General features: G+C 46.6%; 2 protein-coding genes across 2 annotated transcripts; both read right to left on the bottom strand.

The window, feature by feature from the left end:
* Positions 1–427: 427 nt before the first annotated feature.
* On the bottom strand, positions 428–2,605 carry LOC6526410 (carboxylesterase 1E). The gene is made up of 2 exons (XM_002087493.4): positions 1,646–2,605; positions 428–1,587 (listed from the first exon to the last, which is right to left on the bottom strand). The coding sequence occupies exons 1-2, from the start codon at positions 2,549–2,551 to the stop codon at positions 490–492; spliced, it is 2,004 nt and encodes a 667-aa protein (XP_002087529.1). The 5' UTR covers positions 2,552–2,605; the 3' UTR covers positions 428–489.
* A 10,676-nt stretch (positions 2,606–13,281) lies between these two features.
* LOC6526409 (nose resistant to fluoxetine protein 6) lies at positions 13,282–16,262 on the bottom strand. Its single transcript, XM_002087492.3, has 8 exons — positions 15,974–16,262; positions 15,534–15,912; positions 15,240–15,301; positions 14,865–15,174; positions 14,594–14,810; positions 14,350–14,537; positions 13,817–14,288; positions 13,282–13,752 (listed from the first exon to the last, which is right to left on the bottom strand). The coding sequence occupies exons 1-8, from the start codon at positions 16,251–16,253 to the stop codon at positions 13,534–13,536; spliced, it is 2,127 nt and encodes a 708-aa protein (XP_002087528.2). The 5' UTR covers positions 16,254–16,262; the 3' UTR covers positions 13,282–13,533.

Raw genomic sequence — 16,262 nt, 5'->3', positions numbered from 1 at the left:
GGCCACAAGTTATAAAACTGCCTGCTGGCCCCAACTTCCATCCAATCCCCAGCTTCTCCCAGCCCTTCGCCCATCCATTCATCTAACAAATTTCTCTCTCTTTGTTTAAATTTTGCGCGCCGGAAATTTGCTTATCGCCGCTTTTCAGTTGTGGCTCTTGCTGCCATGGGTGGCGTACCAGGGGGGTGATGTTCCAGGGGGTATTTTTTGGGTGGGAGCCAAAGTCAATAGAAAGATTAGTGCGGCAGGCATTGAGCCGGCACAGAGCTCTGCTAATTGAGCGACCGGTCATGGCTACAGCTTAAATCAATAGAACCAGCCGGATTTATCCAATATGCAACCGAAATGAAAGGGAAACTTTGCCAGCGTTTATGCGGCAGATTAACAAATGATTGGCCCTGCACTATGACGTACTGCATCATGCATATAGATAATGGATTATTATATTCTTGTTTATTATTCCTTACATACACAGAGTTAGCTCTATAACTACAAAATGCCCAGACCTAGACCTCCGCCACCCGGTTTTCTGCCTCCATTGCCACCCAATCCCAAGGTGCTGCCCACTCCTCCCAGGGTGCCTCCCAATCCGCTTCCCAGGCCACCGATTTGGCCCAGCAAGCTGCCCAATCCCGCACAGCTGGTGGAACTCAGCGGAGACAGCGAGGCGCCCAGAACGGACAGTTCGCAGAAGCGGAAATCGTTGGAGGTCTCCAGCTTAGTGTCTATCTTGATGAAAGGAGTGGCTTTTCCCGTGACGCTCTGGAAAATGCTACTCTTTCCGCCCTCCTCCTTTTCCCTATTGGCAAACTTGACCAAGAGATCGATGAGGTTGTTGCGCACCTTGAGATCCTCGGCGCTGGTCAAACGTGTTTCCTCCAGGGGATTCCCAAATATATCATTTGCATCGAACATGTAGCCAATCTCATCACCATGACCCACTGTGTCCGGCTTATCGTGAGCTGTTTCCGAGACGATGGGCAGACCCTTGAGGAAGTTGATGCCCTTGGACTTGGTGCCATTGTACTCGAAGCTGTACATGAAGGCTGGAGCTAGCTTGGACCACACCTGGGTGGTCAGAACAGCCGGAAGGTTGAAGAGCACGTCGGTCGTGGATTCCACCACCTTGGACAGCACTTGATCCACATTCAGGGCCTGTGGCACCTTCCAAACGTCCTGCAGAGTGGGTGTGAGGACACTCGTGAGGCCCGGCAGTTCCGGCTTGGCGATCTGACCAGTTAGCTTGTCGATTTTCAGAAAACTCGTCAACTTGTTGAGGGAATCACTTAAGGATCCCAGGAACTGTTCCGCCGATCCAAAGACATTTTCTATAGTCTCCACAGTGACGGAATTCGCTGTCTCGTGCTTGGTGACTCCAGTTAGCAGGGGAATGCCCGAGAAGTTACTGCTCCTCAGCTGCTGCTCCGGTTCTCCAACTATCAAGCTGGGCAGTGCCCTGCCATCGTCCTCGCTTTCGATGTGCGGCTGGAAGCCCACATTTCCAGTTAGTCCTTTGACCAGCGCACGTCCTGCCAAACGCTCCGTTTGAACTTTATCATCGTTCTTGATGATCTCCTCAGCACTTTTCTATACGCAGAAGAAACATATATCATATCTAATTACAGAAGGATGTTTGTTTACTTACACTTCTCATGCAATTGACGATCTCCAGCTCGTTTCCCGTGGGACAGCCATTGATCTTGGCCACTTCCTGAACGCTCTGAACGGGTTCCTTGTCCATGGCATATTGGGAGAGAGCAGTACCCGACATGGCCACCACTCCGTGAACATCGCCAGCACTCCGCGACGTCGGGGACATCGATAGATACATGGCACTGGCTGCTCCGGATCCATGGCCGATGGCCTGCACCTGCTTGGGATTGCCACCGAAATAGGAGATGTAATCGGTGACCCAGCGGAGAGCGGCGGCCAAGTCGAACATGGCCAGGTTTCCATCGAACTGCTTGGTGCCGTCGCCCATGATGCCCAGGGATCCCAGGCGATACTGAGGCGCCACCACAATGGCGCCCCTTTGGGCCATGGGCGTGGCATCGTACTGGGCGGCCGATCCATAGCGATAGCCACCCGGGTGGATCCAAACGAACACTGGCAGCCCCGTGCTCTCATCCGGCATTTGCGGCGTGTAGACGTTCAGCAGCAGGCAATCCTCGTCGCCGATAATCCGCTGGGGAAACTGCGGATGCGGTTGTATACAAGGTTGGCCATGTTTGGTGGCATTCAGTTCACCACCCAGCCGTTTGTACACCGGCCTGGAGTATCGCAAGGGACCAACAGGTGGCTCTGCGTAGTGCATTCCCAGGAAGCTGTAGATGCCCGTGCGAGGATTCCGGAAGCCCTCTACGCGAGCATCGCGATTAAAGAGTCTAGCGAAGATCACGGGATCGTCGACGGGCGGCGCCTTCGACTGCTTGCCACCCACTATGCGTTTCACCCGAACGTGCGCATCCCCGCCAGACGCGCCGCTGGCCAAGATCACCACCGAAAGCAGTAGTAGCAGCAACCAAGTGTTCCGCTTCAGCTGAGCCTGCATTTCGCCTCGCTCGATTGTCAACTGGGAACTGGCAACTGAGCTCTGCCACTATAACCGAGTACCCTGCTCAACAGCGAGGCCGGCTACTTGTTCACTTGCTCAGCTTGGCGATAAATAACACAGCAGCAAGTGAAATAAAAAGCAGCAAGTAAAAAAAGCATCACAAATGATAAAAAACAAAGCGAAACCTACACTGTTGCGACCGCCTTGTTTGCGTGCCTCCAGTTTGATAGCTTGGATAAGGCCATGTTTGGGGCAGCGTTTGTTTCCCCGGCATTCTAATCACGTACTCCATGCCAGTTATAGTTCACTGAGTCACCCGGAATCTGGAATTAGCCGGGGGATTTGCGGTCAACTTTTCAGCAAACAAGCACTTTGTAAAGCTGTTTGTCTCCAAGGAAGTTCAAGTATTGAAGGTCTGCGTATAAACTTTTATCTTTATTTAGGTATTCGCAAGCCCAGAAATCCTATATTTTTAATATACATAATAATAAATAATAATAATAAATAATAACAATAAATTCTCAACTGCACATCAATCCAAAAACCAGTTTGCAACTAAAGTTTTATTTGTCAGTACCCAGAATTCAACTTTGATTATTTCCAAGATTGAAGCCTCTGCTCATCTCTACATTTGCTTACAGGCAATTAATCGGAGACAATTTGCTGAATTACTTTATTACTTATCATTGTACTAGCATCGTGAGATTGACAGAATAGCCGCCCCCCATCTGATTTCTTAATAACAAACTGGTCAGATGGGTTTTCCCATCGCATTGTTGATGCTTCCAATGTTCGCTGAAATTCAATTGCATGAGCAAAATAACAATGAGACTTTAAAGCCGCCAGCGCTCATTGTCTGTGAATGCCACTTTTGGTAGATGGACGAGGGGGGGCAGTTGGGGGGCAGTTGGCCATATGAGTCCATAGTGCCACATTTTACAGCTGTGCGGCATTATCTTTTGCCAGATGAATTATGTTCTTCGCCATATTTACAGCCAAACCAGAGGAGGAAGTGGAGAGCGTTGGCCGGATGCTAACAAATATGTTGACGCAAACGCATGTTGAGATTTCAAGTTTCTTGACCCCTTCCCCGCCAGTGCCAAGTCCAGCCAGGACCCGCATCCGTCCGGGGATTAGGCCGCAGAGCGGAGTCCAAAGGAGCGGCACGCGCTGCCACAACTGGAAGGACCTGCCACATGAATCTCAATGCTGCTGTCCAGCCGGGCGGCCACGTACGTCGCTTGATTTGCCCCAGTCTCGGTTCCAGAGCTCTCTCTTCAAGACCCCTGCTCCCCATGAGCGCCACTCATTTAAGCACTGAGAAAAAATAGGTTAGCATTTAAAAAATATTTCATTTAACAAGTGGTTAAGTAATTTTTTCTACGTAGTGATACCAAAACTCGCTGCATAAAGTGATTGCAAGCCAAAAGCTACACTTCACTTTCTCTCAGTGCACTGCCAACCAACTTGGCTCCTTCATGTGTCGCAGACAATGGCCAAATGACATTTAAAGTTACGACAATATAATTAAGTATACTTCTGGGAGTTGACGCCGAGGACGAGGTCGAAGGAGCAGCCGCCCAGGCCAAGAATAATTATATATGTATGAGGAGCGGCAGCGGTAGGACCTTCCAGGATCCCAGCCTGATTGCCTCGAGAGGCGTGCAACACTCCTGCAGCACGCAAACTTTGGCCAGATGCAAAAAAGGATCCAGGATACCGGGATCCAAAGACACTTTCCAACTGGCACGCCTCGGCGTTTAACGAGATTAATCTTTCTGGCCGACTATCTAAGGGCTATCTCAATCCCAGCTGTCCCTGCCAGATAGAAGTCCTTAAAAAGTTATTAATCTTCGGGGCCATCGAGTAAATATTTTGCCTTTAATTGAGTTTAAATGCAGCATCAAAGTGATTTGCATAAAGTTGACATTTTTCCGGGGACGAAGTGAAACGGGTTTTGATTTACTGCTCACATTGTGAAGAGTAAACTAAGTAATATAAACTTTTGCTGCACGGTAGATTCCATTCTAGTTTTTATTTGATAAATGATACATATCATTTAGACTCAGAAACTCACTAACTTGGTATTTCATATTTATTGATATCAAACATTTCATTTCAACATTACTCTTCGGTTCCCGAAGTATTAATTATCTTTCCTATCATTTAGCCGACCAACACGTTTCGCCTGCCTAATTTATCTTAATTTTTTTCGTTGCTTCATGTTGTGTGCCACACGCAAGGCAACTACGATTTTTCCAGATGCCCCGGTTTTTCCAACTGCCCCCCTCCCCCACCTTTGAATGTGCGTGTGCCACGCCCATAAGTGCGTGGGAGGCGTTGGTGGAAATTAGCGGCAGCTTCCCAGCTGCTGCTGATGCGATTTTGATGTGCAAAATATTAATTATAAAACAATAATTGAATTGTGCTCTTGCTCTTGCTCTTGGCAGCTTGGCAGTGAGCGTCGAAAGGTGAGCGATTTCCTCGCCCCCGGAAAATCACACACACACCACCACGCACACACACGCGAAAAGTTCATTATGCTAGACCGATTTTTCTTTGGCATCAGGCGGTGTTTGTCGGAGGAAAACAAATTAGTTTGCCATGATTGCAGTTTAATAGGATACCACCGAGTTTCATAAGTGGAATTTATCAGGTGGCTAAGCTGGATATTGTTTGGTGAAAGAGAAATTAATTGCTTTCATAACTATTAAGCATTGCCTATTGAAAGTTGAAGAAGATTAATAGCTGCTACCTTTTGTATGTAAAACATGTAAGGATGTAAACCAGATAGTTCGATCGATAATGTTCATGCCATTTTAAAGAAGAATCCCACTTACCGCGCCCCACTTTTCCCATTTGAATAAACATTTTTTGCGGCTGCGTAAAATCTTTAAATTATTTCCCGAGTCCGCAACTCGCATGTTTTTGTCCCCAGTCAACTATAAAAAGGCACAGGAGCGTAAATAATACAACAAGAATATGTGCACATAATAATAAATAAATATGAAAATATTGCATCAAATGGGCGACCCACTCTGCTCACAAAGAAAACAATACGATGCGAAAGGCCATGGGGGAAAAAAAAAGAGGGAAGAATCGAAAACAAAACAAAGTTAAACCCAATACATTAATGGTATTTGCATTTGTACTGATTTTATTTGGTTTTTATTGAATTGATAAAATCACAACGGCCAGGCGTAGCCAGCGAGCAGTTCGAGTCCTCGTCCTTGCTCTCGTCCTGTTTTTCCCCCTCTCCAGCTGCCAATTTGATATTCCGATTGCAATTTATGTGCGCCCCCCAGCACACACACTCACACACTCGCACAAGCGGCTTACATGTGGGGAGCTTCACTGTGATTCTTTCCCCCCCTCCGCGCCACATCAATTGAAGCTTTGTGTTTAAACATCTGCAATATGCTGCGTGTTCCGGGTAGCTGAAAACACGGCATGGGTCGAAAATGTTTCGGGATCAGACTGCAGTCGGTCCTTGAATGCTTCGATGGGGTTTGGGGTTGTTCGGAGTTTGGAGTTTGGAGTTCGGGGTTTGGGGATTCCTGGCTGGGATTGCTGGGGCGTTCGTGTGTGCTTCCCCTGACTTACAGTTGTGTGTCTCTGGTAGCAGCAGTCGTGAGGCCATTCAAATAGACTCACTTTAATGACATAATCCGAAATATTTTTAAAATCTTACAAAAACCTATAATAAATAGCATAAAAAATACAGGATATTCAAAACATTTCCCAGAGTATTGCACTCACGATTCCATCTCCAAGGATGCTTGTGCCATGCGAAACGCGTGTTTATTTGGCACCACAAATGCGTTTCCGCTCCTGCGGATGGGAGTGGGTTAGGGTGGTTGGCTTGGGTGGTGCAGCTCGGATCGGTTGGGTTTTTGGGTTGGCTTGGCTCGGTTTGGTTTGGTTTGGTTTGGACTGTGGCAGCAACGTCAGCAGCGCTGCGGTTGTCGCTTAATGGAATTCCGTTCTTGCATTAAATGTGACACACAGAGAAGCTGCCAATCGGAATGCCACCCACCCACAGGACCAAACAGCCACCCAACCACCCAAAACACCCACCTCACCACCTATCCACCCAATAGACAGTGACAGTTGCCGTTAGCAGTCGCAGTTAACTGTTGCGAGTTGTGCTGCGGTTTGGCTTGTTTAAGTGTTAAATTAACGTTTTAACAGTTTCGATTATTCCGCCAGTTAATTTTTAATGCTTTCCGCTCGAAACCGAAAAAATTTGGCCACCCGCCAGGATATGCATTTCCTCTGGCATCCAGGGGCCATGTACATATTCATTAGTTTAATTAAAATTGTATTCATCCTTGTGTGTGCGTGCCTGTGTGTCCTTGGAATTTCCTTTGCAGTTTTCTTTTCAAATTGAACCGCAAAACTTTTGGGAGGCACATCCGTGGCAGGACAAAGGATTATTCCACTGGTCGTGTCCTGTGAGCTGCACTCGAGTCTTAGCCTTTCTGCCCACAAAACTTTTGCCGCACGCATTCATTTCAATTTGCCTTTGTTTTGTCCATCTTTGGCCAGCTTCCCTCCGCTCCTTGCCAGCATGTCCTTTCATGGCCATTGACAGGCTTCAAGCCACACATCACCCCCCTTTACATATCCTTTGTGGCTAGTTTTGTGAGGACGCAAAGGCTGGGGCAAAACTAAAAATAAATGTTGCTCGAACGCATGGCCACAGAAATTATTGTGGTTTCCATCGAACAGCCGGGGGAAAGTCCTTGCCAAAGGACATTAAACATTGATGCCAGCCTTGGCCAAATATGGCAGTGGCTAAGCACGAGGGAAAATAGTGGACTGGGTGAGTTATCGCATTAGGACTTGTGGTTGTCGCCATTAAGCCGCTTAAAAGTTTTCTAAATCAAAAGGGTGGGCTAAGTAACGCTATTAAATATTAGAAAACTCAATTAGGAAACTACCAATCAGTAGGTCCTTTCTACATTTATTTGTGTTTTATATTTTAAGAAATTCCCTGTCAGTTTTGAAGTACGAAATATACCATAACGCTCCCATCACAATACCAATCTTTCTGTATCCATCACCACAGGACATTATCGTTAAAGACACTGACCCACTTGAGATAAATGGTTCCGATGATGGAATCTGAATGGAGCCACCTACCCGCATCACCAGCCTAATTTACTCATTAGACAATGTCAAAGAAAAGAAAAACCTCTGATCCTGAGGCAAAAAAATCCGGGATTTTGGTGAAATGTTAAATGGGCAACATTTACACATTCGTTACCCAGGTCCGAGCCCAATTTGTTGACAAACAAATTACACGAAGGATTTGCTGCAAATTACGCGCAATTTTTCTAAACTTTCCATTCAAATCCGGACAAACAACAGATCCCTTCCAGTTGAACGTATTTCGGGATGTGTACATATGTCCTGTGAAATCTAATTTAATCAAAGGCCAAACAAGGGCAGCCATCAAAGGGGGTTCACGACCAGCACGAATCAATCTCGGCGTTGCAGGCAAGAAATCCCCAAAAGGCAGATTCTTCTTCGCCCAGAAACCAAAAAAAAAAGGGACTGAGGGCGTGCCCCAACAGGAATTGATTAAAGCGAAAAGGGGGCTGATGTGCGTTCGGCACAATGCAGGCCAGTGTCCTTCGTCCTTCGTCCTTTTTTACGCTCCTGATTGTCTGACCGTAACTTGTTTGCTCGCCTTTAATTTCATTTGCGCGGCGCAGCAACTCGCAAAGTTCTTTGCCGTCTTCGATTCGCCGGCTACATGCCCCTTTGTCCTGGGCCCAGGACCTCCCCTTCGCTGTTCCATTCCTAGTCCGCCTTTCATTTACATGCTTGAATTGTCATTGTAGCGTTTAGCCATTTTATTGTCCTGCAGCGGGTGGCTTTCTGTCTGGTCTTCTTCCTGGTCCGCGCTCCCCTTTTTGCCCAGTGATTTATGCGCATATGCTAAGGATGGTATCCCCCCTCCCACTTCCAGCGAACTTTGACCCTCGGCCAAGGGTTTTCCCGATAAGAAGGATTTTTCCTTTGATTTGGCAAGGGTTTGACGCCTTGGCCGAAAGAGAAAGGGAACTTTAATTTGCCACAGCCGATTGAATTAGGCAAGGATGCCAGCGGAGGATGGCACACACAACTTGGGGAAAGGAATCACAGATGAGTCCTGTTTTAATGGCGAACAAGGGAATAGTAACCCTATAACTTTAACTTTCTTTAAAAGTGGTTTTGGGTATTAACTAATGCATGCACCTAGTCAACTAAGATAAGTAATAAGTGAAGTAGTTGTTTAATTCTATTTTTTAGAATTTATGGCACTAAGTAACTAAGGTCAAAAGGCAATAAATGTAATTGAACTCTAGCATCGCTTTTTCATTGTGTTGCATATTTAACGTCTCTGGATTAGGGTTTTCCACGTGGACTGCAGCAGATCCCCTGAATTTTGACTTTTTCAAACACTCCCCAGAGCAGGACAATCAAGAGCAGGAACTCCAAGAGGGTCCCCAAATCGAAGTGTGGGTGGATTTGGGGCTGCGGATGCACATGCAGAGATAGCTTAGCTCCACACACATTAACCATATCTATTAAAGTGGGGAAGGTGGGAGGCATGTCTCCGGCGGCAGGCGACAATGGGCGACCCTTCAGACAGGGGATAATAAATGGCGTCGCGACAGTTTCCTTTCCGGGAAGCCACCAGAAAAAAGTGTATGTATCGAGGAACTTGCCATAGTCGGTAGCTTTCAGCTGGCAGCTAAGAAAGGTTCGTGTCTGGATCTCGGGGGAGTGGCGGAAATAGCACCTGGGTCCACTCTCAGAAAAGCGGGCACGCCACATAAATTCCAATGGTTCGCTTGCTTTCGGGCTTACAAGTTTGGCAAATTTGTGAAAATTACTTTTTGTTTATTGTGCTGAAAGCAGACGGGAGGCGCTAAGCTTGCAGCTAAGGCAGCAAGGAAATGGCGAGTCCTGCTGGAGGACGTCTTGCCCAGCCCCTTAATCTTGGCCATTAACATTGAGTTGTTCTCACACCTTTTTTGTGGCTCCTTGCCTTGTTGTTTTAATAATTCGTTCCTTAAAGCTCCACCTACACATGGCTGCGCGTTGTCGTCGTCCTTTTTTGGGGGGTTGTGAACAATTGTTGTTTTCACACCATAATCATAAAAGGTACAAGCATAATTATTATTTTTATGTCCCTGCCACTTATTGTAAAGCAGCAAATTGCCTGACCACACATAAAATTCCCTGCCTGGCAAGGATCCTGCGTGGGAGTCGTCCTTTATGAAGAGCAGCCAGACACTCGCAGGAAAGCATGGACTTCGGAGTAGTACGTTGTTATAGGAATGGCATAGGGACTGGCAAGTTGGCTGGGGAAAATTGTAATTTTGGCCCTGTCCTCACTGGCTAACTAATGTCCTCGCCCGGCGTTTCCTCCTCTCAGTTAGTGAATATTTATGATTGCCGGCTCGAGAGGAAGCGGAAGAACACAAGAACAAGAGCATCCTGCGAACTCTTTCCTTTCCTTTGTTTCGTACTCCACTCCTAAGGCTTTATTTTCGGGCACTTCTCGGTGAACTCCTTCTCCTGAGAGGTTTATGGCTCAACTAAATCATCAAGATATGAATGAGGCAACTATGCTGGGGCATTTATTTTTGTAGGAACGGCGATGAGGAAACTAATTTCGAGCAAATTAAATGCAGAGTTGGTCTGAGCTAAAGGGGAATTAGTTTGAATATGTTTCGAACTTAACATTTTATTGTACCTAAAACTAATATCTTTAAGAAGTAAAGCGGACTCATAAATAACATTGCATAAAGTTCCCTTTCCACTTAAAGGATAAACAAACTGCGCACTCTTTTCACCACCAAACCCTTCACCCATCAAGGACATTTCTTCACCCCACTTGTGCGCTTAGGAAATCATTCAATTGTGCAGGTAAATGGACTGCAAGCGACAGTCCAAGACCTCCGACCCCAGTCAGACCCATAAAAAAGGGTTAAAAGTCCAGAAATGTTTCACATACAATTGCACAAACATCGCAGCCAAAAAAAATAAAGCCCCTCTATTGTAAAGAAAGAATGGAAAGGCGTAAAAAAAAAACTGAAAACATCGAGGATACGCAAAAAAGGTTGCCACGTCGTGGTCAGACTTAATCACTTTTATCCGGACGGGCCTTCGATGATTCGTAATCCTTTTAAATGCCCCTCTCGGGCAGATTTATTAGCTGCACGTGATAGTGGTCGCCTTCGACGGGAAAAAATGGCCACGAAAATCATCAAAATCCACGCCCCGAGCTCTTTTAATGCTAATTTATGGACGGTCTGAGTTCGCATTCGCATGAGGAGCACAACTTATTCATGAGCTGCCTGAAATATGGCTCCATTTAAACCTGTGTGTATATGAATGTGTATTTCCTTTGCTGCATTTTGCAAATCGTTGGGGAATTATATACTTTGCTGGGGTGCGCGGCAGCGTCAGCGGAAAAACCATTTTAATTAGTGAAAGCCCCATTCCGCCAACGTTGCGTATACATAATATTTATTCTGTGCTGGTCGAAATTTCGCTGCTAAATTGGACAAAAAGGTTGTAAAATTAAAAAGAAAGGTTTAAATAATAAATATAATATATTTAAATATGTTTTAAATGTTTAGACAATGTATTTTAAACTTATTAGAATGTCCTTTCAGATTTAAAAAAAAAGGTTTTTTATTACGTTATCCTAATCTCCCCCAGAATTTTCATTATTACTAAAACCCTGCGAATTTCGATAGATAAAAAGAGTAAGATGCAAAAAATCTACCAAAATTATGGCAAAACTTTTCAACAGTTTTCGAACAATAAAAAGCAAATGGCGCAGGATAGAACTTGCCACCGATGTGCCACGCCCCCCGGTTCCATCCGCCCCCGTTTGTGTGTGGCAGGAACCGCACATTAGTAGTTAGTGCAAGCAGGCGGTGTTCTAACTTTTGAATAAATACAATAAGAGGGGGGTGGGGGGCTGCTCCCCGGGTGCCACTTTAGACAATGAAGCGTATAATGCTAAATATCGCTCTCCAACCGCATCCAGCTGTCGTCCTTCGTCCTTCGTCCTGCCCGCGTTTATGGTGTCTCTTGCTCGAACTATGCTGAATAATTTTGTACGTTGCGCGGTTTGGCAACAATTGCTTTCATTACTGAGCATTTTTTGTTCGACTGGAGCTGGAGGAGATGGGCAATGAAGCTGGTGACTTGGGAACGGGCAGAGTGGAAGGGTGGTTGGCTCCACCTTGGGAAACCCCTTGATGTTGCTACGTCTACTCCTGCTGCTGCGGTTTCCGCAGTGGCGTTGTTTGTGCTTGTGTACTTCGTATTTGGTATCCTGCGGCCGCAGATACATTATCCAAAATTTGCATAAAATAAATAAATTAAATATGCCAGACATGCGGTGCGCCGTTGGCCGCTTGGAACAGCCAGAGTTGTTGGCCTGGTCGAGTGCACTGAAAGGAATTATTGATTGATTCATAAAGCAATTAACTTAGTGCTAAAACTAATATTACTTATATTTTAGGAAATAGTTACAGAACGAACCTGTAAAAGAATTAAAGTAACTTTGGAATAACTTAATGTACGCACAATTTCCTGAGTGTAGTAGCTACTGCTTCATTTCTTCACTTGGCCGTTCAAAGTTTTCATTTTATTATCACGCAGAACTAGAGAGCGGGTGGCAAAATGGAGAGTACTTTGAGGGGGAGTGCTCCAAAGGGGGGCCAGCCGAGGCACTGGCCCATTGAACAGCTGCAGCATTTTTGAAGTTGTCCAGGAGTTCGGGCCGCTCGAAATGCTGTGCCTGGGAAACGTGGCAAAAAGGCAGCCAGGATGCGCTACGTTGCGTTCGCTTGTCATGCTCCGTTGCGTGATTTTGCCCACCCCCTCGTCCTTGCGACAACCACCCACCCGCTCCTGTGAGCCCCCCCCCAACCCCACCTCTCCCCCACCCACTGGGGTGCTTCATGCACGAGTTGTTGTCCTGGCTGCTGCTTTTTGGCATCCGCTGTCTCGTGAAGCACATGGAGCACATGGCCGCAGTCTGCGGCATTAACTTCATGCCGCTTCATTTTGTTGGGCATCTTTTTTTTCGGGCTTTTTTGGAGCTTTGGCTCCCTGAAATGGCCGCTTCAAAATTGGTTCGTTTGGTCGCCGAAGGCACTTAAATTTCCGCCCCCCAGCGCCATTTGTTTTTGCCGTTGATGTTGATGAGGATGGTGTTTTGGCGGTGGGTTTGTTGTAGTTCAATTTGTGCGCTGCGGTTTAATGAAATTTAGTTGTTAGTTGCTGCACGTTTAGCTTTGCATAGATGTCCGCCCCCCACAACACTTTTTTTGGTGTTTGATGGCACGAGGAACACCCGAAAAACCCAACGACCAATTTTCGAACGAATGGGCGGACCACGGGGCGTATACGTGATGTGGAATTTGTGTATGTTAAAGGGTAATTGTTGTGGGAAATGGGTCTACTATGAAGACATGGCTTGGCCGGGGAAAATTGGTCAGAACTTGCTCTTTTGGAGCTGATTGAAAGGATTGTGATATATGAGTGGGGCACATTGCTCATACGTGATGTGGGCCCAAAGTTTATAGCACAACATTTTACATTGCATGTACGGGGATCGTGAGCAGAAATATCTTAGCTTTACATGCTATTTATTTATTTTAATTAATTAGCTAGGTTAACAAAAGAGAGAGACTTACAATGTTTACTTTTGCTTAGCTTGACATTTTACATCATATTGCATACTTTCGGGGGTTTCTTTTCGGTTATGTATATAAATATGTATGTACAAGTAAAGTGTATTCAATATGAATGTAAACAATATTTTTGTAGAGATATATACACATATGTAGTAAAAAAGTTAACAAAAACTGTGTGCTTATTAAAGAACACTGTTCACAGCTTAGATTTGCAGTTTAACTTGCTTGAGTTAAACCTACAAGACAATCAAAAATCTTTGCTTAGGGTTCCACCAAGTTCTGGCGGGAAATGCTAGTGGCTGGAACTACTTCAGTAGGTTCAGTGGAGGGGTCTACCTTGGGACTCTCTGCATTTTCCACCTTCTTCTGGCGCCTTTTTAGCAGCTCCATCTCAAGGCGTCCCAATGGCACCTCCACAAAAAGGTGCATAAACAAGGATACGAACAAGGTAATGCCAAAGTCCGACCAGAAGCGGAGAATCTAGATAAGAGATCAACATATAAGTAAGTAAATAAGTTTTGGTTAAAATGCTGGATGTACTAACAGCGTCGTAGTCTGAAAAGTGCAGACTCGTCTTGATTCGCGCTATATGAACCGTTTCCACCACCAGGTGCCATATATAGAGGCAGTAGGATAACTTGGAAAGTGGTTGCCAGAAGGACCAGCTCAGGAACTCATTCACAATGGGTGCCAGTCCATTCTGGCAGGCCCAGATGATCCAGCACAAGGCCAAAGGCCACGCAATCCGACTGCAACACAGATAGAAGGCTCCAGCCAGAGCGGAAATCTCGCCTGCTCCACTCTGGGTATAAGGATATACGGCGAAGATTACAGTAGCCAGCATGGACAGACTCAGAATCCACAGCAGCAAAGCCAACCACTTCGGCAGGCGGCTCTTGCGTGCTTTTTGGTGGTGCAGAAAGTAGCCAAAAAGCAGTCCTATCAACCAGGGAGTGGCTCTGGCATGGGTGGTGTAGTAGATGAGGCGCATCTCGGTGCTGTCGCCACCAAGGTTTCTATAATGGAAGATATGTTTAGTACCTAATATATCTGATGTCCTTATTAGACTTTACTTACCCATATCGATCAAACACTTTCAGTCCCCGCAGCATAACTATACTGAAGACGCAGCCGGACAGCAGAAGGATCAGAAGAACAATTCCCGCGATAGCCTTTTTTCCCCACTTGTAGAGAGCGATCAGAAGAAGCGGTGATATAATATACAGTTGCATGTCCACAGCCAGATACCACGAGTGACCCAAGCACTAAGAAAAGAAGATAGAATAACAGTTGCAGAGGAAGTTTTCTGAGGAATACGTACCATCCTGCCAGGAGCTGCATAGTTTTGGACGTAGAGCAGAGTGGCCCACCAGGTATCGCTGCAGAGCTCCGTGGAGCTGGTGAACTGATTCCACAGCGGACCACTGTCCAGTCGGGGGAAAAGAGTCATAAAGATGAGCACGGCCAGGGCCAGGACGGGAGTCAGGCGCACCAGACGGTGCAGATACATCAGAGGCACATGGAGATGCCCCTTGGTGCTGAGATCATTGGAAATGAGTATGCAATTCTAGCTTAAGGTTATGGAAACTCACCGATCCATCTCCCGCAGGGCGGTCAGAACCAGGAGCAGTCCACTGAGCAGGAAGAAGGTGTCCACGGACATAGTGCCGCTCTGCAGGACCATGGAGAAGGGCGTCTGGGCCCAGGCCACGATGTCGTAGGCATTGATGTTGGGCGCCAGCAGGAGGTACATGTAGCCGTGGCCCAGTATGATCCAGATGATGGTCAAGCAACGAATGCCATTCAGACAGGGTATCACTCGCGGCGATGGTGTGCTTGAGGTCTTTAGCAACTGGGGTAAATTTTTGCGGAGGGAAAAGGAACCCAGCAGCTTGTTGGAAACTTTAAAAGAAAGAAAGAAAATGTGATCCTGAGTAAGGAGTCATAGGAGAAACATGCTTACTTACCTTCGCTGTAGTCCAAAATTGTAGCCAGCAAAACGACAGCGCACAGTAAGATGAGAATTGACCTAAAAATAAGTTGAAATACATGTCCATTAAGCGGAAAACTCAACAAAGTAGTAAAGTAGTTTCGTCGACCTAAGCTTTTGCTTAAAACGCATTCTAAAACTTAATTTCGTTTGCACACAAAACAAGTCTAAGCGCACACAACCCGTCTTTCCAGTGCCTATTGCATAAGATACGAGCAAACAAAGGGAGATACGATCTATACTTCGAATACACCTATAAGCTTTTACTCACACGGCAAACCAGTCAAGTCCATTCATGGGATCTCTGTGCGCCAAGCTGCAGTCCTTTTCCTGCACCACCGTAGCGCCCGTCGAGTTCTGCCCAAACATATCCTTCAGATGACCAGTTATCCATCGACTCAGTTGGGCGGCACTGCAGGACGAGGGTATGCAGGTGCCTATGCTCAAGGTGAGGGCATCTGAGCCGGCGGCTTCCATGAGCAAACTCTCGAACTGCATACGGCTCAGGCAATACTTGGCTGCGGCATTGATGGTCATGCCGTTGCCCAGACTCTGGCTGAGATCCAAGCTGAGGCAGGACTCGTAGTTGCCCATGTCCATGAAGTGTCCGTAGAGCAGTCCTTGCGGAAACTTTCCCCAGGCATCGAAGACTGCAAGTTATAGTTAGGGAGTTCGGCATTTAAGGCTACACATTAGTTGCCAACGACTAACCTCGAAGAGCAGGCAAGGATTTGGCCTCTGCTCCCTGGAGGAGCAGGCGAACCTCCGCCAGGCAAGACGCCTCAGAAGCAGACGAGGATTGGTTGTCATTCAAGGCCTGCTGGAGCACCTGGTAGCCAAAGTTGCTGGACTGCATCCAAGTCAGCAGGTCCTTGGAGCTGTACGCCTGGACAGTGGGTACGCCCGCCGCCATGATCCAGATCCAGAGCAGGATCATCTTGGCTGGGATGAGGAGCGATGAGCTCGCGCTGCTTAGTTGCCTGAATACCATTGCTGTGTG

The sequence above is a fragment of the Drosophila yakuba genome, chromosome 2L (genome assembly GCF_016746365.2).
Source record: "Drosophila yakuba strain Tai18E2 chromosome 2L, Prin_Dyak_Tai18E2_2.1, whole genome shotgun sequence".
Classification (NCBI taxonomy): domain Eukaryota; kingdom Metazoa; phylum Arthropoda; class Insecta; order Diptera; family Drosophilidae; genus Drosophila; species Drosophila yakuba.
The sequence above is the reverse complement of the archived record's forward strand: the minus strand, read 5'-3'. Positions and strand labels throughout refer to the sequence as shown.